The sequence below is a fragment of the Propithecus coquereli genome, unplaced genomic scaffold (assembly GCF_000956105.1).
Source record: "Propithecus coquereli isolate 6110/MARCELLA unplaced genomic scaffold, Pcoq_1.0 Scaffold24, whole genome shotgun sequence".
NCBI lineage: Eukaryota > Metazoa > Chordata > Mammalia > Primates > Indriidae > Propithecus > Propithecus coquereli.
The window spans coordinates 1,394,442-1,415,294 of NW_012147952.1; the positions used below are offsets into that span (position 1 = coordinate 1,394,442).

Sequence of the window (20,853 nt, forward strand, 5' to 3'; positions counted from 1 at the left end):
GTATGTTGCCCTTGCTTTCCCCCTACCCCCCCAGTCCGAGTTTCAAGCGTGTCCATCCCTTGGATGGTGCACATTGCACTCTTTGTGTATGCAAATACCCGTCCCCTCCTCCCCCCTCCTCCTGCCCGACATCCAATAGATGTTATTCTTATATGTACACTTATGTGTTGATCAGTTAATACCAATATATTTTTAAATGACCTTAAATATGAAAACAGCTTGATCAACACAGTTTTCACTGCAGAGTTGTATGTTAATGTTAAAGACTTTAAGCAGTTAAGGGTTCTGTAAATGATATGCCATCTCTATAGAATATTTTTTGATATTAAAATGTTTTAGAAACATTTAGAATCACATGGATTACTTATACTATAATATTAAATATATAAGTAGAGTACAAAAGTTACAGTGGAATCTCAGTTCTTTTAAATTTGCATAGAAAATTAAACTAAAATGTTAATAGTGGAAGAGTGGAATTGGGAGTGCTCTACTCATTAAAAACACTGTATGTCATATTTTATGTGTCACAAATCCACATAATGTATTTTATAAACTTCCAAAGGGAAAAAATAAACCTATGAAATAGCAACAATAACAATGCAAGATTAGGAGACATACATGTGCGCGCACACACACACACACACACACACACACACACACACGCAAGAACTAAAGAGAATTCATTCTCATCTATTCTGTCATCTACTATTTTCTACTATCTTATGTACTTTTTTCAACAAAGTTGAAATATTACTTGGATAATATTGTTCCCAGTTTCTGCAGGAGTGAGTGCTTCCCCAAATAAAGTAAGGAAAATGAGTAAAAAGTATTCAGAAAATGTAGCAACTATAAGAATTCTGGTCTTCTTTTTCATGTTTTCCAGGCTGGTAGTATAATAATTTTCTGATGGTACTATGATAATTTTTTAAAACATACTATATTAAATGAAAATCAGTCTCAAAGTTTACCTGTAAAAATGTAGAATGAAAATTTAATCACAATATCTTTTGCCTTTTTACATCTTCATGCTTATATTGATTCTTTATGTTATAATAGTAAATGCTTCAGATGAATTCCTATTAGTAAAAGACATTTGTGTTAATATAAGAATTCTCGACCTCATCATGAATCACTTTAGTAATATCATCAAAAGTAAATCTCAGGCACATTTATTTTTCTCTGTGTGTCTGGAACTTTAAACATTTCATGTGAGGGCAAGTGCAAAGTTATTTCTCCCACCTGAATACCATTTTTTTTCTGCCAAACTCATGGTTTATCTATGGAATTCCATATACACACACACACATATATATACAGTCAGAGTGTTGTCATTTTTATATCTCTGGGTAAACAATTACTGTGGGTTTTATAAAATAGTTTACTGTATTGCTTAAGGATTAAGTGGAAAAGACAGAATTAAAAGTGCTATTACAGCAAAAGGTCAAAATACAATTTTCAGTTGCTCTTCATTTTTCTGATGTATGGCATGGAGATTCAGAAGTTGAGTAACATCACCACAATCTTTCATTCGAGTTTGTATTTGATTGCTTAACATCTGTGAATTGTTAAAGTAAGTTATTGCACAAACCTTCTTTAGTTTAGATTAGGTTAGAACACATCCCAGGGTATTTAATCAGGGTATAATCCTGATTATAAAAGTGTGTTTGTGTGTTTTAAATAAATAGAATTTTTTCTGTAGAAAAAGTTATGCCTTATTCTCTTTTTTAAAGACTCTGTTAAAAAATTTTCCCACTCCACTTTTGGATTATCTACAGCTTCAGGCAAATATAATACTTAATACTAAATTCAAAAAAAGAATCTTAAACATAACCATATTGCTTCTTAGTATTTGGCTCATTTTTGTACATGTCTGGAATGTTTGGCAGAAACAGTGTTCAAATGTATGACAGTATTCTATTGTAATCTCTTATTTTTCTTGACTTTATAACTCATATAAACAATTTCTTTTTTATTGGTAAATGTCATAGCATGAATAATTCATATTATTAAAATAGAGATTGGGAGATGATGTTTTAATAAAAATAAATATTTTAACATTTTTATAATTAATTTTGTTTTTAATTTGGAGGATAGATTGACCACACTTATAGTTAATTTTAAAAATCAAATTTTGAAATGTTGTGGTACACAAGGAAATAAGATATAGAAAAAGGCTGGAGTTAAACATTATTTTTCCTAAATGTTAAAAATAGACAAAATGAATGAAGCATCACAGACAAATGAATAAATGGTATTTTAAAGATATCATTTAAAATATCTTTGCTGCTTTTACTTAGCCTATTGTAACTTTTTGAATAAACCGGAATTTAAATTAATTATAAAACATGACTTTAATTAATAATAATATATTTTATTTGCTTTTATTGTTCATGTAGCAATTCTGTACATATTCAACATTTGGAACTTGCCCAAATCTGGCAATTAGTTTTAACTGACTGCTTTTTATAACACTTAAAAATGTGAAGCAATTAAAATAAGATTGTGATAAAAATCTTCTAGAAAATATTCAGATATACAGGCAACAATATTCTTTATCCTTTTTCTATCTGTATTATGCTCCTTTCTACCTCTTTATGTAGCTTAATTCAATTTTGGAAACTTTGTAATAATTGCAAATTTTATTATATTCCTGTATTGTTTTAAAGAAAGTGCATATTTATTTTAAGTATGCCTTGATATTTTTGTAGAAAAGGACCTAATTTTGATGGTGAGTAATAATTTGCTTATTATTAGTTTAAAAAATATACATTTTTATTTATGTACTTTTTTAGAGATGGTCTTGCTCTATCTCTGAGGCTGGAATGCAGTGGCACAATCACAGCTCACTGCATCCTCAAACTCCTGAGCTGGGGAAATCCTTCCTCCTGTTTCAGCCTTCCAAGTAGCTGGGCCTACAGGTGTGTGCCACCTTGCCCTGCTAATTTTTAAATATTTTATAGAGATGGGGTCTTGCTATATCGCTCAGGCTGGTCTTGAACTCCTGGGCTCAAGTGATCCTCCTACCTCGGTCTCCCGAAGTGCTGGGATTACAGGTGTGAGCTACCACACCTGGTCAGAGATACAAATTTAATGTCTATTTAGTTGATGTAAAATAGTCACAATTTCATACCAACCTTTTTGAACCACATGATTTCAGACCTTCTTATCCCTATTTTGTCAGCCAAAGAAGCAATTAAAAAGGAAACACATCCCTTGTCCCCATCCAGGGTTCTGGATAGAGGAGACCCAGTGGCATTGTTCATGAAAGAGTCCTCACCTTGGAATATGGCACTTTTTAGTGCTATCCTTGATATGTCCATGTTCAAGCAATCAGGACTTCTGGGGGACTTTATTTATGTAGTCAAAGAGATGGTAATACATTCTGCAAAATATAGCCTTATTTGGCACTTTAAATTGAAGTCACATTTTATGAACTCTTTATTTTGATATAGGCTCATGCAATGAATTGTTGTTCATTTTGTTTATTATCTCAGTAAATAGGAATTCTGTGATATTGATTATAATACTTCATGCAGATGCTATACATAATATTTTTTGTGAACCTCATCCACTTTATTTTATGACCTGGGGAAGTTTAAAGGAATAAATTAACGCTCATCAATCTTAAATTTTCTATAGCAAATATTTCTGTTAAATCTTAGTTTTTTTCCCGTATTATTAATTCCTTTGAGTTTTCTTGCTTGGAAAGTAGTTCTTAACAGTTCATCTACAATATTTTCCCTTAAAAATGTATTAATTTTCTCCCTCTTTTTCTTATTCTCATTTTAGCTTTTACTTTGCCTTATTCCATGGCTACAGTTATAGTTTCTTCCCTATCCACATGAGTCTTTTCAGCAGTACATTTTCTTCTTTTGTCCTACTAAACGCTGCTTTTACTCTCTCCTATGGCTTCTCACTTAATGTATCTAAGATTTACTCATCCTTTCGCAATGTTTTTGAGTATTTGTTGATTGAGTCAGTATTTGTGAAAATGAGGGTCTAGAGTTTGGTGATTAGCTTTTCCTGGGACTGCCGTTTCTGAAGTACAAAAAATAAAAAAACCTGACATGCATTCAGGGAAAAGAAACTGAGGCAGTGAGGTGAAATCACAGCACAAAGAAGCAGAGACAATGAGGATATTTGATGAGAAGGCTCATGAGGCTGCTGGCACCTGTCTTTACCCGGTGATAGCTAGTTGTTCTTACTATTATTACTATTATTCATTATTTTTATTATGATCATCGTCCTCATGATTACATTCATTTTAAAGGTCATCAAGAGGAGGGCTGATACATAGGTTTATTTTAAGTGATGATACATCTTATAATTTATCAGTGGATATGTTTCTAAATGACTGTTCCAAAATAGCTCTGCTAAGGAAGGAAACATTACACTGGAGTGGTCACATATGAATAAACCCAACCTCAGATTTATTGCTTTAGTAAATATGTGCATGGAAAATTATATTTTAGAGCATAAAATACTCTTGAGCTTTGTTTATTACTAAGAAACTAGAGAATATATATAGCTTTTTCTTTTGTGCCTATGTTTTTTGTGTTCCATATGAATACTTTGATATTGACTTTAATAGTGGGCTGATTATTAAGAAGACAGACATCAATTAAATCCTTTGAGATACTCAGGTTTATGTACATAAATATTAATTGTATAGCTCCTTGCAACATTTTTATAATCAATTACCCTGCTTAGAACATTTTTTACTAACAGATATTTTAAATAAAACTTCGGTGTCAATTATAAAAAATATGACAGATACATGATAAAAGGAACTCAGAATCATCAAATTAGAAATGAAACCAGAGTCAATCTGGTCTCAAATGGGACCCAGTCCAGGCATTCAAATACTTGACTGTGACTTGTGGGAGGGCCATTTTCACAAGAAATTTTCAAGGATAAATATGAAGATGAAGACCATTCTCTTTTCTTAAAGATATTTTAAGTATTAGAAATAAATTATTTCCAAATAGCATAGAAAATTTATATTGTTTTCTCTTCTTCAAATAGGTTATGTGGGTATGCAATTTATGTCGAAAGCAACAAGAAATCTTAACCAAATCTGGGGCATGGTTCTTTGGAAGTGGCCCTCAGCAGCCAAGTCAGGATGGAACCCTGAGTGATACAGCTACAGGTGCTGGTTCTGAGGTACCAAGAGAAAAGAAAGCACGACTCCAAGAGCGATCGCGGTCTCAGACACCCCTGAGCACGGCAGCTGCCTCCTCCCAGGACACTGCTCCTCCCAGCGCACCACCAGACAGGAGCAAAGGGGCTGAACCCTCGCAGCAAGCTGTGGGGCCTGAACAGAAGCAGCCTTCATCAAGGTCTAGAAGTGAACCTCCGAGAGAGAGGTAATAGTTCATTAACCCTTAAGTGAAAGGCAATGTTTTGCTTTGAGAGAAAACCTATTTTCAAGAATTTAACTTCTATTAAGAGGAATATGTGGAAGGAATACTTCTGAGGCCCCATGTGGAAGACAACAGGCCAGAGGTGCTTGGTCTATCTTTAGAAGATGTTCCTTAGGAGACCTTTGTTTAAAAGCTTTTCTTTCATATCATTCATATGTTACATGCTTATGTAACATAAGCTAAGTCACCTGACTGAGCTACTGACTTCCAACCTTGAACTCAGAAAAGCTCTTAGATCATTTCTCATTTAGAGAACTAGTTTTTTAATTAAAAGCATGCTCTGAGAGAATATGGTGGGACATGGTCCCTTTTCTGAGAGAACCTAGAGAAGAGACCACACAATACCCTAGTGAAGACAGACTCCCAGGCAAGTAACCCAGATGCTGATTTGATCAAAGCTAGAAAATACATATAGTACTTTGGGAGTTCCAAGAAACAGGAAGTGACTTCTGAATTAAGCTTTATTAGATATCCAGGAGTTGAAGAGGAGGTAGAGTAGAAGAGAACATCACAGGAAGAGAGAACGAGTGTGCCTAAACTATTGGGAGAGAAGGTAGAAAGGACACCGGGGTACCTCAGTGAAGATAGAATTAATAGTTTTTGGTGACAAACTGTGGTGGGTGAGGTAGAGACAAAAAATATTGAAGGTACAGTTTGGGAATGGATAGAAGATGATATCTTTAAATAAGACAGAGAATTTGGGGCTGTAAAGTTTCTAAAGAGAAAAGAGTTCTGTTTTTGACATATGGTGAAAAACTACAAAAATGTCAAGAATGGGGACTGAATAGAGACTTTCGTTTTGACTTTTTAGTTGAAATTTGAAGAAGATTGCTAGGCGAAATACCTTTACTAATGATGTAAATACATAGGACAGTAAGAGGAACTGGGGAATATAGGAGCAGGAGGAGAGGTGGGTGGTAGTAAGGGGTTGGGCAACTTCAGGGAGAAGCAATGTGGAAAGAATAATAAATCTGTTCATTTTAAATTATTGAAGAATTCCTGACCATATTTTGTGCACCGATCAGGAGCTAGTGGAAACAAAACAATTAAAGGTAAAGGTGAGAAAAAGTGTAATTAGTAGAGCAAAGAATCAGAGAGACCGGAGAACTCCTCCATTTGCATAATACCTTACCCTTTCAAAAAGCATCTTCACAGATGGTGTCTCCTTTAATCCTCACATGAACTCTGCAAGATGAGCATAATTTATCAGCATTGCAAGAAAAGTAAATTGATTCAATATAAACTTCTAACAAAAGCAGCCATGCCTAATGAGCTACTACATGTTTGTAGTACAGTCATCACACTCTTATGAAAACTATATTTGATGGTGATTAATACATGTTCATATCAGATCCCTTACATTGTAAAATTGCACCACCATCCTTGCAGTTCCACTTTCAGATCCGAATCCCTTTTATTTCAAAGGGCCAACATGGTCTAAGTGTCTCCAGCAGAACCTACCATGCTTCTGTTTTGTTTTCCTGTGCCATCTGAAACCCTCCACACCCTTTCTCTCCATCATCACCAGCCTTTCCTCAAACTCACCCCATGATATATCTTAGCAATTGCTACTTTCGTAACCCACAACAGAAACTGCCCCACTTTTTCCCATCTTGTATCTTTTTCTTGATGTTCATTTATGACATCTACTTTTGGACTTCCAATCAAATGATGTTACCCCTGGAGAGCCCTCTCTGTGACCCCAGGATTCAAAAAACAGCCTTAGCTTGCCTTTATTTTAATTACACATTAGATCAGACAGTGTCAGAACATTTAGTCAAGGCACCTACTTTTTGTAACTTCTGGTATAATTGCTGGAACTTTCCAAAATCAGGTGTACTCCACTGTATAGAGAAGGACTGAAAGGAACAACTGAATGATACATCTACAGGATTCGGAGATAGCAAAACCCTTTCTTTTCCTTTTATCTTTGCCAGTGCCTTTAATAGCATGGAAAGAAAAGTAGAACTCAAAATTGTTTTCTTCTTTTCGACTGTATCCTGCAATAAGGAAGAAGGAGAAGGAGAAGTAAGGGAGAATGAATAACAATTTCAAAATTTTCAATATTTCTGTGATTTTTACCTGAGAAAGGTAAAATGAAAGCTATGGTCCTAGTCAACTCCATAAAAAGTGCTTTGGTGCACCTTTTCGAGTTAAAATTACTTTTGTTCTATCAAAGAAGTACTCTTAGATTTGATTTCTTAAATGAACATATTTGTATTCACATTTCTGTAAACGTTTCAGTTATAATAAAAGATTGTATATTATCCAAATATATATCTAGTATATATTTAGTTTTGAAGTGATATGTATATATTATCTTTTGCTCCTATATTATTAATATCTATATTATTTTCATCTAAAACATTTCAAGTCTTTGAGTCACAAGCAGTGGTTAGCATAGAACTTATTCATTTATTGAATTACTGACTTTTAAAATTGATCTGGTTAATTTATGGAAAATTTAAAATGTGAAAACAATGTTTTACGTCCCTGAATATATTGCGATGCAAGGGAGCTGCATTTTAAAAATCTAACTCGATGTACAGATTTAATGTGGCTCTTTATAATCTTGATTATCAACTTGACATCAAAGTTTAACTAATTACTGTAATCGAAATGGCTTAAGACTGGAATGAGAAGGAAAAAAATGTTTCTTAGGTCTGGTCTTTACGTTTTATAAATTGCTCTCTTTCTTGACCTTCCCTTGTATACCACAGAAAGAAGACTCCAGGGCTTTCTGAGCAGAACGGCAAAGGAGCCCTGAAGAGCGAGCGGAAACGCGTGCCAAAGACCTCAGTGCAGCCCGGGGAGGGGGCTGCGGAAGAAAGGGAGCGGAAAGAAAGGCGGGAAAGCCGAAGACTAGAAAAAGGCCGGTCACAGGATTACTCCGACGTGCCAGAAAAACGAGATGAGGGCAAAGAGGCGGATGAGGAGAAGCAAAGGAAAGAGGAGGAATACCAGACCAGGTACCGCAGCGACCCGAACCTGGCGCGGTACCCGGTGAAACCGCCGCCCGAGGAGCAGCAGATGCGGATGCACGCCCGGGTGTCCCGCGCGAGGCACGAGCGGCGCCACAGCGACGTGGCGCTCCCGCGCACCGAGGCGGGCCCCGCGCCACCGGAGACCAAGGGCGGCAAACGCGCGCCGGCCGCCCCCAGGGCCTCGCCGCCGGACTCGCCGCGGGCCTACTCGGCCGAGAGGACTGCGGAGGCCAGGGCGCCGGGCGCCAAGCCGCTAACGAACCACAGCCCGCCGGCGCCCCGGCATGGGCCGGTCCCCGCAGAAGCCCCAGAGCTCAAAACCCAGGAGCCCCTCAGGAAGCAGAGCCGCCTGGACCCCGGCTCGGCGGTCCTCATCCGAAAGGCCAAGCGCGAAAAGGTGGAGACCATGCTGCGGAACGACTCGCTGAGCTCTGACCAGTCTGAGTCCGTGCGGCCGTCCCCTCCCAAGCCGCACCGGTCGAAGAGGGGCGGCAAGAAGCGGCAGATGTCAGTGAGCAGCTCCGAGGAGGAGGGCGTGTCGACGCCGGAGTACACCAGCTGTGAGGACGTGGAGCTGGAGAGCGAGAGCGTCAGCGAGAAAGGTGAGGGGCGGCGCTGGCCGCGCCGGGACCTTTGCCAGGCCGGGAGTACCAGGATTAGACTTGGCATGTCCGCAGGCGGCGTTATGGCCAATGGAAGGTTTTAGCTTTAGTTGTTTTATTTATTTAATTTGGGGGATTTAAAAACATAATCACAAGCTAAAATTTAGGTTACAAGAGTTCTTAGTGCTTTTGTGTCCTGTCATTTTGGGAAGTTCAGCACTCAGTCTTATGTTTTTAAAATATTATTTTAGGGTGGATTTATTTTTCTGGGAAAAATAACTTCTTTTCTAGAAAATGAAAGGTGCGCCTTATAAAGAGAAATACATTAAAAAAAAAAAAAAAAGGAAAACTTCAGTGGTGTAATATTCCGGTGACAAAGGTGGCAAAATTTTTTTCAAATTTAAAATTAATCTTTCTCACAATTTGTGAAGAAATTACAGTTTACACTTGAACTTCATGGGTTTACTTATGTGGAGTTTTTTCAATAAATATATCAAAAAATTTTTTAGAAATTTGAGACAATTTGAACAAATTCACAGATGAACTGTGTAGCCTAGAAATATATTGAAAAAAAAAACTCTAAGAAAAAGTTAAGTATGTCATGAATGCATAAAATATATGCAGACACTAGTCTATTGTACCATTTACTACCATAAAATATACACAAATCTACTATAAAAAGTTAAATTTTCTCAAAACATACACAAAATACATACAGTCCATACGTGGTACCATCTGCAGTTGGGAGAAATGTAAACACACCTAAAGATGTAATATTAAATAATAATTGCATAAAATTAACTGTAGTACATAGGGTACTACGGTTAAGAATTTCATAGCCTTCTACTGTGAACTTAAGTGTTGTAAGCATCTGCTTAAAACTCTGAATGACACTAATCAACTCCTAATCACCTCCTCATGAGCAGTAAAGAGTGATCTCTCTTGGTCCTTACATATTTTTCATGATATTTAGTGCAGTACTTTGAATAACACCATGGGACCCATATGAAGTGCCACTAGTGATGCTTTGAAGTGTTTTCAAGAAGCAGAGAAAAGCAATGATATTACCAAAAAAGTTGAATTGCTCGATAGCTTGATATGTACCATAGATGGAAGTCTCAGCTATGCTTGCCTGCCATTTCAAGTGTAAAGACCATTGTTGAAAAGGAAATTTGTGAAGCCACTGTTGCAGCTAGCCAACAGGCATGAAAACTTTTGTACTTTTTGCGAAATACCTTTTTATCTTTTATTGAAAATGCAGCTTTTATGTGGGCACAGGATTGCTGTAAGAGGCACATACCTATAGACTCTAATATGATGTGAGAAAAAGCGAGGTCATTATATGATGACTCAAAGCAAAAGGAAGGTGAAGGACCTAAAGGTGGAGAATTTAATGACAGCAAACGATGGTTTGATAAATTTAGAAAGAGGTTTGACTTTAAAAAAATGTCAAGAAAACAGGAGAAGCAGCTTCTGCTGACCAAGAGGCAGCAGACAAGTGTCAGATGCCATTAAGAAAATCATTAGGAGAAAAGATATCTACCTGAACCAGTTTTTGATGCAGACAAAAGTGTCCTATTCTGGAAACAAAATGCCACAAAGGATAGTTATTAATTAGGAAGAGAAGCGAGCTCCAGCAAGCCCCTCCAGCAGGAAGGGATAGGCTAACTCAACTGATTGGTGCAAATGCAGTCAGCTTATGATCAGGACTGCCATTATCTATAAAGCTGCTAACCCCTGAACCTTCAAGGGAAAAGATAAACATCAGCTGCCAGTCTTTTGGTTGTACAATAAGAAGGCTAGGCAAGAACTCTTTTTCTGGGCTGGTTCTGTTAACACCTCCTGAGTGGAGGTTTTTCCAAGCTCTTGATGTTCCTCAGGAAAAAGAATTTCCAAGCTCTTGGTGTTCCTCAGGAAAAAGAATTTCAGGATGCACCATGTAAATAAAGCAAGCAACAGCTTTATTGAAAGTGAAAGTACACTCTCGGAGGAGACCAGGCAGGCTTAAAAGAGAGCAGCTGCACTGAGAAGTGGTTTTAGATCTTTCGTAGTCTTACTAATTGACGGGAGGAATATCCAAGGCCAAGGGGTTGACATTTTGTTAGGAATTTGGGTAGTAATTCCTAAAATTAAGTTCCCTTCCATTTTCATACTTTATATGATTGTTTTGGAACTGTCATAGTTATTTTAAGGGCAGAGAAATTTTAAAACCACAATGTATATGGTATTATAATTAGCCAAAGTTCATGTAAGGTTTCAGAGACAGCTGACTAACCCATTGAAGCCAGTTCTTGCCTGTGGTTATCAGCCCCTCTAGTTAGCTTCTGCTCGAGGGTTGTTTACTTTAACATATGCATCTGATCTTTAAGCCCCTGTATCCCATCTGGCCCTGTCTCCTACTCTTCTACTGTAACAGTTACTTTGATACTTTATTCTTGAAGTTAAAAATTACCTTTCCAGTAAGGGACTGCCTTTTACAGTTCTTTTGATACTGGACAATGCCCTTGGCCACCCAGAACTCCGTGAGTTCAACATCAAAGGCATTGAAGTGGTCTACATGCCCCCAAACAGAAATTCTCTAGATCAGGGAGTCATGAGGACCTTTCAGGCTCATTACATATGGTCTGCTATGGAAAGGATTGTCAATGCGGTGGAAAAGAACCATGATAAAGAGAACATAATGACATTCTGTAAGGATTACACCATTGAAGATGCCATCATTGTTATAGAAAAAGCCTTGAAAATCATCAATTCCAAAACAATAAATTCCTGATAGAGAAAACTGTGTCCAGATGTTGTGCATGACTTCACAGGATTTATGATAATCAGGGACGTCATGAAAGAAATTGTGGATATGGTAGAAAAAAAAAAAGTTGGGAGTGGGTGAAGGGTTTCAAAATATAGATCTTGGAGAAATTCTAGTGTTAATAGACACCACACTAGAGGAATTAACAGAAGATGACTTGATGGAGATGAATGCTTCTGAACCAATGCTAGATGATAAGGAAGAAGATGTAAAAGAAACAGTGCCAGAAAACATATTGACCTTAGACAATCTGGCAGAAGGGTTCCAATTATTTACTTTTGACTTCTTTTATGACATGGACCCTCTATAATACAGGCACTGAAACTAAATGAAACTGTGTAAAAAGGATTTGCATCTTATGAAAACCTTTTTAGAGAAATGAAAAAGCAAAAAAGTCAGACAGAAACTATGATACATTTCTGTAAAGTTACACCAGGTGTACATGTCTCTCCTGTCTCCCTTTCCACCTCCTCCGCCTCTTCTGCCTCTCCTGCTCCTGAGAGACCAAGACCAACCCTTTCTCTTTCTCTTCCTTCTTAGCCTACTTAACATAAAGATGACAAGGATGAAGACCTTTATGATGATCCACTTCCATTTAATGAATAATATTAATAAATATATTTTATCTTCCTTATGATTTTGTTAATAACATCTGCTTTTCTCTAGCTTACTTTATTGTAAGAATACAGTATATAGGAGGAGGGCAACATGGCTGACTAGAGATATCGCTTGCTGGAGTGTGCTGGAGGGAAAGAAGGGTTATATGTAAAGGAGAAGGGTAATGGGCACAGCTCAGGTGTAGTTCAGAGGAGGAGATGTGGAGCCTGCTGGGATCTACAGGGAGGGAAATTGCAAAGCAAAAGGGAAAAAGAAAAGGAGGAGGAGATATCAGTGAGAATCAAACCCAATGAGGCTCAGAGCCCAGTGAAAGAGTGACGGGGATCCCATACACATTCAGTAATCAGCAGGCTACTGAATTGTTTGGAAGCTTTACCACCCTTGTGAGCCTGGGTGCTGCTACAGCCACTGAATTGTGTGGAGAACTGTCATGATCCCAGAGCTTGGACATTCTGTGCAGACTTCCTTCCAAGGAAGGAGAGTGGAAGAGCCAGGGTCCCATCTTTCTTCCATTCAGTCTCTTTCCTCCCCTCCACCCCTCCCTGCCCACTGCAGCCAGGAGGGCAGATTGAGACTTTCAGGAGGAGCCACCTCGCATCAGCTGTGATGTCTTCTAGTCTAGAGTTTCTGTGGAGAGTAGGGCCCATAGCTTTCCCTTTGGGGACCCAGGGGCATCCAGTCTGGGAGTTCTCTGCCTGCTGGCGTTCCCTGGAGATGCACACCAGCAGATCAGACATGCAGACTGAATCCTGTGCCTCCAGGACACAAGCGCATTGCTAGAGAGCACAAGGGAGAGATTTGAGAGCTTAAATTTGGAGGCAAGGGAGCCCACATGGGCAGAAGTGACGTGAGAGTACAGTGGAAGTCTGAGCTGTGATGATACAGTGGAGCATCCAACCCCCCACAGGAAAGTTAGGCTGTTAGACTAGGGTGGGGCCCCCGGTGTGAAGTTCCTAGCCTGTGGCGCCATTGCTGTTGAGCACAGAGTGTTAGGGCAACCATTTGCAAACAGACATTGAAGGGAACTTTTCTAGTGAGAGAGGGGTGGAGCACACTACAACAGCTAGTTTGGTGAATTATAGACGGGCCTTTCCCCCAGGAGCAGTCTTTCCAGTTTTGAGAGACTGGTTTGGCTCCTCTCCCAACAGCTTTTCCAAGGGGCTTGGGATACGACCTTTGAGCCCTGCAGAGATTTTGCAGAGCCTTCTAGGCTCACGCAGCCTAACCCTGTCCAGCCAGGCTCCTCCACCCACCTCTGTTGTTGTGGAGAATAAGCAATCCCCTGGGAGCTACAGGGCCCCTCCCATGGCCTGGGACATCCAAGTGCTTCTCCTAAGGGTCTAAAGCCTATTACAAGCACAGAACGTCTCTGCAGTTGGCTCCTTCCTGTAAGCATCAACCACTGACAGGGAGACAAATGTATAGCTCATTACAGCATCTACTGACTCAATCAAATGGGCATGGCCGATTCTTATTCAAAAGCACCACCCACCAACTCAGAGATTAAGCTGGGGGCCCCAATATAACTCACAGTGCTGGGAACAGGGAAGACAGCAGAATAGAAGCAACTCAAGGGAGCTGTGCTTTTTAGGAGAACAATAAAAGTTACAGGCAGCCCAAGATATCTGGGAACATAGGGATATCATATATGTATTTATCTGATACAGACAATTTGTTTTCTCTTAAATTATAATTAATCTCATTCTCAAGTAAATTTTTTGATATACTCCATTCAATGTGGTCATCCTACTCTAAAAATTTTAACCAATCTCAACTCAGCATTTACAAAATAAAGCATTAACTATAAAGAACATACCTTTTATCAATGTAGTATAGACATTTTCCTATTTCAAACCTAATTAGAAATGCCACCATCTGTAATAGCTATAACCTTATTACCAAACCCCATCGTTACCTACTTAGGGCGATCTTAGGAACCAACCATGCTGATCTCCAGCACTACACAAGTTACTTAACCTCCATAAATCTTCATTTTCTTATTGGCAGAATGGAGATTAAAGTATCTAACTCATAAGGTTGTTGAGTGGTTTGGATAAGATGATGCATATATAATAGGATACTAAATTAGCATTCTTCCTGTCTTGATTTTGCCTGTGGCACTTACACCATTGCTATCTAGTATTATAATGAGTGTAAGATAATCACCCATATCTATAATATAAAAAGAAAAGGTAAGAGAATCGATTTTATATCTCATAGGCTCCAGTGGAGTGAGAAGGAAAAGGAAGATTTGGAGAGATTTATTAAAAGAGAATGGTATGCCATGTTGTGAGTTTCAGAATTGGGGAAGAATATTTCCATGAAGTAAAATTTAAAAGGGCAATGAAAGACTAAAGTTGCATTTGACTAGATCCTAGGCATTTTCTTGTTCAATTTATCATTTACCCATATAAATTAAACATTTAACAATTTACCTGGCATATAGTGACTCCTTAATATATGTCTACTATTTTTGTCATTTATATCGTTATTCATATTTTACATTTATGCTGAGTTGGTTTTTATATTTATTAACAAATATGTGCTTAGCACTTTCTATGAATTTACTAAGGTTAAAAAAATGAATATGCCCCCCCACCACATGGAACTTACATTCTATTGGGAAAAATAAGCAGTAAAGAATAATTATGTAATAAAATACAATTTAATAAAATACTTCCCCCCATAAAATTCTGAAATAAAAATAAAATAAAATAAAATACCTCGAAAGACCATTTCTTCCTGATATATTGATATAATTTTGCTATGTGTTCAATTATTCCACAAAAAAAGATAACCTGGTCGAAGTGGCATCTGAAAGATAACACAGCCTTTTTATATGCAATATAATCTTTTACATATAGTTTAATTCCCTCAACACACAGAGATTAACAGTCATCTCTATCTAGTGGGCTTATCTAAAAATTGAGGTCAACTACCACTTTTTAAAAATAAAAAGCTTTTGCATGGCCAAGGAAACTATCATTAGAGCGAATAGACAGCCTACAGAATGGGAGAAAATATTTACTCTCTACACATCTGATAAAGGGCTGATAACTAGAATCTATATAGAACTCAAAAAAATCAACAAGAAAAAATCAAACAACCCCATCAACAAATGGCCAAAGGAAATGAACAGAAACTTTTCAAAAGAAGACACAATAATGGCTACCAAACATATAAAAAAATGCTCAACATCTCTAATCATTAGAGAAATGCCAATCAAAACCACAATGAGATATCACCTAACCCCAGTAAGATTGGCCTCTATAAAAAAATCCCAAAACGACAAATGCTGGTGAGGATGTGGAGAGACAGGAACACTCTTACACTGCTGGTGGGACTGCAGATTAGTGCAACCTCTGTGGAAAAGAATTTGGAGATACCTCAGAGAGCTAAAAATAGAAATACCATTCAATCCAATAATAGCACTATTAGGCATCTACCCAAAAGAGCACAAAACATTCTATGATAAAGACATCTGCACCCAAATATTTATGGCAGCACAATTCACTATTGCAAGGATGTGGAAACAACCCAAGTGCCTGTGAATTCATCAGTGTGTTATTAAAATTTGGTATATATATACAATGGACTATTACTCAATCATAAGAAATGACAGTAATCTAGCACCTCTTATACTTTCCTGGATTAAACTTAAGCCCGTTATCCAAAGTGAGGTACCACAAGATTGGAAGAATGGGCTCCACTTGTACTCGCCATCAAATTGGTACTAACTGATGAACACTAGGGTGCTCACATGGCAGTAATACTCTCCAGGGATTAAGGGGATGGGGGGATAAACCCACAACTAAAGGACACGGGGAGCATTGTAGAGGGGAAGGTCATGCCTTTAACCCTCAATCGGGTGAGGCAAAGACATAAAGTGTAATCATAATGTTTGTACCCTCATAATACCCTGAAATAAAAATAAATAAATAAATAAAAATGAATGCTGCTTATGTTGCTATTGCCAAGTGGGAAAAATTAGACATCTCTTGTCTCTTAACTTATAAATGTTAACTAATATAAATCTCTGTACATGGAAGAAAAACAGAAAATAGTGAACTAAATCTTGCTTATAATATAGCAATTGAATTTAAATGAAACATGTAATATAATCTGTTGGGTTAAGGTCTAGTGAAGATCTGGGCCCCTGAGGAATTGAGAGAAGAGGCCTAAGAGTAAAGAAGGAAACCAAGATGATGTCAGTGTGGAAGAGAGAAAGAAATGATGCCAATTCTGGGAAAAAACATAGAAACATTGCTACCTTGATCCAAGGGTGCAAGCCACTTATATTTACAAGGAGCTTAATGTATAAGTCCTAAGCCAAAGGAGTTGGAAGAAGAGCCTGGCATTGGATAACAGGATTTCCTTCCTCCTTTATCTTTTCCTTCTTGCTGACTTTGAGTAAACTGAGAAATTACAACACAAATTAATTGTGCCTTTGAACTTCTAAAATGCTTCATGAATGGCTTCATATGTTAACCTGTGTAACAAGCACTAACTGGTTGGTGTGTAACTGTTACTGCTGGGTAGTATTTAGCAGTTCTTTGGGGAGCATGTGATATCTGAATTAGTATAAAAAATGATCCCTGCAAGGGCATAAAAAAATAAGTAGTTGACTAATACTGAGAATCCTTAACACATTGACTTCCACACTAGAAAAAAAAATTTATCCTTGGGGCCATGGTGTTTTATTAGAAAAATAGAATAAAAACTTGGAAAACAAAATGATACTTTCTGATTAATGGAAAATGTAATGAAAAATGATATTTATTGACTTATAGTCATTTAATCCATGTTTTTAGAATTAATTTTTCAATATTAATTGTAACAATAAGAACATCAACAAGTAAGATTTTCATGAACCAACTACAGGGTTTTGCCCAGGTTTTGCTTCATGAGGCACTGGGCTCAAGACTAGCATGAGTTAAATACAACTCACATGGCAGTTAATGTGTTAATAACAGGTGTAACTTTTCCCCATAAAGACAAAGACCAGTTGTAGGTTGTGGGCAATGAACAATTGCCTGCTAAGGTGGGTACCTGACAACTTAATCATTGGGGAATCAGGACCAAAAGTTGGGAACCCCTGCAAAAATCAGGTACTAAATTCTTTAAACATAACTTATTCATGCAATGCTTTATATAGTTCTTTAGTCCTTAAACTGAAAGTATTAGGAGTATCCTCTTTGGGCTCCACCGGTACCATGCCTGTTGCTCACATAGTACTTATAATTTTCACCAGAAGTTATTAATTTATTTCCCTTTCTTGAGAGCAAATAATTCATTTTCCATCCTTTTCATGGTGCTAGTGTTTTTTCTTGTAACTTTAAGAGAGTTTGCAATTCAAAAATTTGGCTGCTGGTCATTTATTCATGTATTAATTGGTTTAATAAATATTTGTAAGAACCTACTACATTGCAGATACTCTGTGCTGGGTTCTAGAGGTACAGAGTTTAAATAAACACACATATATACATAGATAAATATATAGGTATAGATAAATGATAGATAGATAGATAGATAGATAGATAAATAGATATGGAGTTAGCCATGCTTCCTGCTCTCATGGCATTTTCAGTTGGCTAGCCAGAGAACTCTACCTGGGGACTTTACAGAGAGACAGCATACCTGAAGATAAAATCAGGATCTGTGGTGAGAATGTGGCTACAGATATTTAAACATTTTTAACCTTAAAACAATTATGACTTAAAAGGAATTTTCTCTTCACATAGCTGTCAAATCTCAGCATTTGTTTTTCTTAAGCTGTGAAACCCCAATAAAATACTCATAAAAGTGAGGAGAAAAGGAGGTGAACTGTGAGCAGAGGAGATGTTTATAGAAGATGGAAAGAAAACTTTACGTGCTTTTGGGCATAAGAGCTTGCCAAGTAGACAAGAGGGTGTGATTGTGGAGGAGAAAGCTATCTGCCGTGAAACATCTCATGGAGACTTCTGGCTCAGAGACATCAGAATCAATGGAATTGGAAGTGAGGACTGGGGAGCTTCAGGTTGGCAGATTAAATCAATATATGTTGACAGAACAACTGTAGCACACTCTTTGTCTTCACTCTTCTTACCATTCCCCCATCCTCTTTTCCGCCTTATACACAGTGAAGGCCCAACATTTAATTCCTAGGTAAAAATCAAGAAGAAATTCCATGAACTGTTTCAGCAAAAACCATAGATACTAAATTAGTTGCCCCCCCATTATAGGACCCCCAACCTTACCATCCTAAAGTTGAGCTTTATACCTTACTCACCCTAAAGTAAAGCCTTCTAGTTCACATACTCTATTTGTTCACAAATGTCAGAGACACACTTAGTGTCTACTAGAGCAAGCTAGCTAAAAAGATCTACATGGTAACTTCCACTGACTACCCACAAAAATCTACCCAGTGCCCAATATTAAACATGAATGCACCAAGTCCATGAGACAGGAAGAACACCAACAGAATGAACTACAAAAGACGAGTTAAACCAAGACACATTGACTCTGGAAGTTGTACAATGAGAACTCATATTGAAATGAAGATCTTGTCTGGGTGTGGTGGCTCATGCCTGTAATCCTAGCACTCTGATAGGCCAAGGCTGGAGGATTGCTTGAGCTCAGGAGTTGGAGATAATTCAAGAGCAGAAGAGTGCTTAAAAGACAGAACAAAATGACACACATCTTGGACAAGTTTAGGACACCCTAAAATGCCTAACCTCCATCCCCAGGGCAACTTTCCCAACCAAACACACAGATATTCTGTGTAAAATATTTTTTGAAGGCCGGGCGCGGTGGCTCACGCCTGTAATCCTAGCACTCTGGGAGGCCGAGGCGGGCGGATCGTTCTGAGCTCAGTAGTTCGAGACCAGCCTGAGCAAGAGCGAGACCCCATCTCTACCAAAAAATGGAAAGAAATTAATTAGACAGCTAAAAATATATGTAGAAAAAATTAGCCGGGCATGGTGGTGCGTGCCTGTGGTCCCAGCTACCCGGGAGGCTGAGACAGTAGGATTGCTTGAGCCCAGAAGTTTGAGGTTGCTGTGAGCTAGGCTGACACCACGGCACTCGCCCCAGGCAAGAGAGTGAGACTCTGTCTCAAAAAAAAAAAAAAAATTTTTTTGAAATATTAAAATTATGATCTAAGTTCAAAATAAAGGGAACACTCAGGGTATCAAAATCCAGAGCTTGGACAGAGGTACTTGGACAAAATACAAGACTATATGACTGGACTCAAGATCACAAGCTTGCCTGAAGGTAAATTAGACAATTCTCCTAGTCAGAAAGTAAATAATCTGATCTGAGACATTAAAATAAAAGCTGATATGAAGCCTATGATCTTTGAGTCCGAATTAAGAGGCAGCCATGAACCTGACCCATAAGGAAGCCCATACAACCCTGGGGCTGTCCAAAGGAAGAGTACAAAGATCATAATTGTGAAACATAAGAGGAACTTCAACACCATTAAATATACAAAGGAAAAACGGAAAAAATCCTTAAGGAGGTTAAGAAATAAACCAGGTCATATATAGAAAAAGAGTTAAACTGCCTTTTCACTTCTCATCAGCAATGAATTCTAGGCTATAGTTGATCAATGCCTGCAAAATTCTAAGATTTTTTAGAAAACTAAAACTAGAACTACCCCATGATCCGACAATCCCATTACTGGATTTGTATCCAAAGGAAAGGAAATCAGAATATCAAAAGGATACCGACATCCCAAGTTTATTGCAGCACTATTCATAATAGCAAAGATGTGGAATCAACCTAAGTGTCCATCGATGGATGAATGGATAAAGAAAATGTGGTATATATGCACAATGGAATACTCTTAAGCCATAAAAAGGAATTAAATCCTGTCATTTGCAGCAATATGGGTGGAACTGGAGGTCATTATATTAAGTGAAATAAGGCAGGCACAGAGAGAAAAACATTGCATGTTCTTACTCATATGTGAGAGCTAAAAGAATTGATCTCATGGAGGTAGACAGTAGAATGATAATTACTAGAGGTGGGGAAGGGTATGTATGTGGTAGTGGGGGGATGAGACAGGATGATTAATGGATACAAACATACGGCTAGATAGAAGGAATAAGATATAATGTTATATAGCAAAGTAGAATGACTATGGTTAATAACAATGTATTTTATAATTCAAAATAGCTGGAAGAGAGGACTTAAAATGTTCTCAATACATAGAAATGATAAATATACAAAGTGATGGATATTCAAAATACCCCTACTTCATCATTACTCATCTTATGCTGTAACAAAATATATATACCCCAGAATTGTGTGCAAACATTATGTATCAATAAAAAAATTAGAATAAAACAAAATATACAGAGAAAAATTCTGAGCAAAGTCATTTTGAAACTGCAATTCTATACACATCTAAACCATCAATCAACGCCAAGTTTTCAGAA

At 37.7% G+C, this 20,853-nt stretch overlaps 1 protein-coding gene across 2 annotated transcripts in view; it reads left to right on the forward strand.

Moving 5' to 3' along the window:
* Positions 1-20,853, forward strand: part of RIMS1 (regulating synaptic membrane exocytosis 1) — a 482,695-nt gene that overhangs the window by 254,793 nt on the left and 207,049 nt on the right. Inside the window, exons 5-6 of one of the 2 annotated variants that reach the window (XM_012646050.1) lie at positions 5,026-5,366; positions 8,144-9,009. In XM_012646050.1, coding sequence (XP_012501504.1) covers positions 5,026-5,366; positions 8,144-9,009 — 1,207 coding nt within the window. Of the gene's footprint in view, positions 1-5,025; positions 5,367-8,143; positions 9,010-20,853 lie in introns of those variants that run through there. The other variant, XM_012646051.1, reaches the window with a different exon arrangement.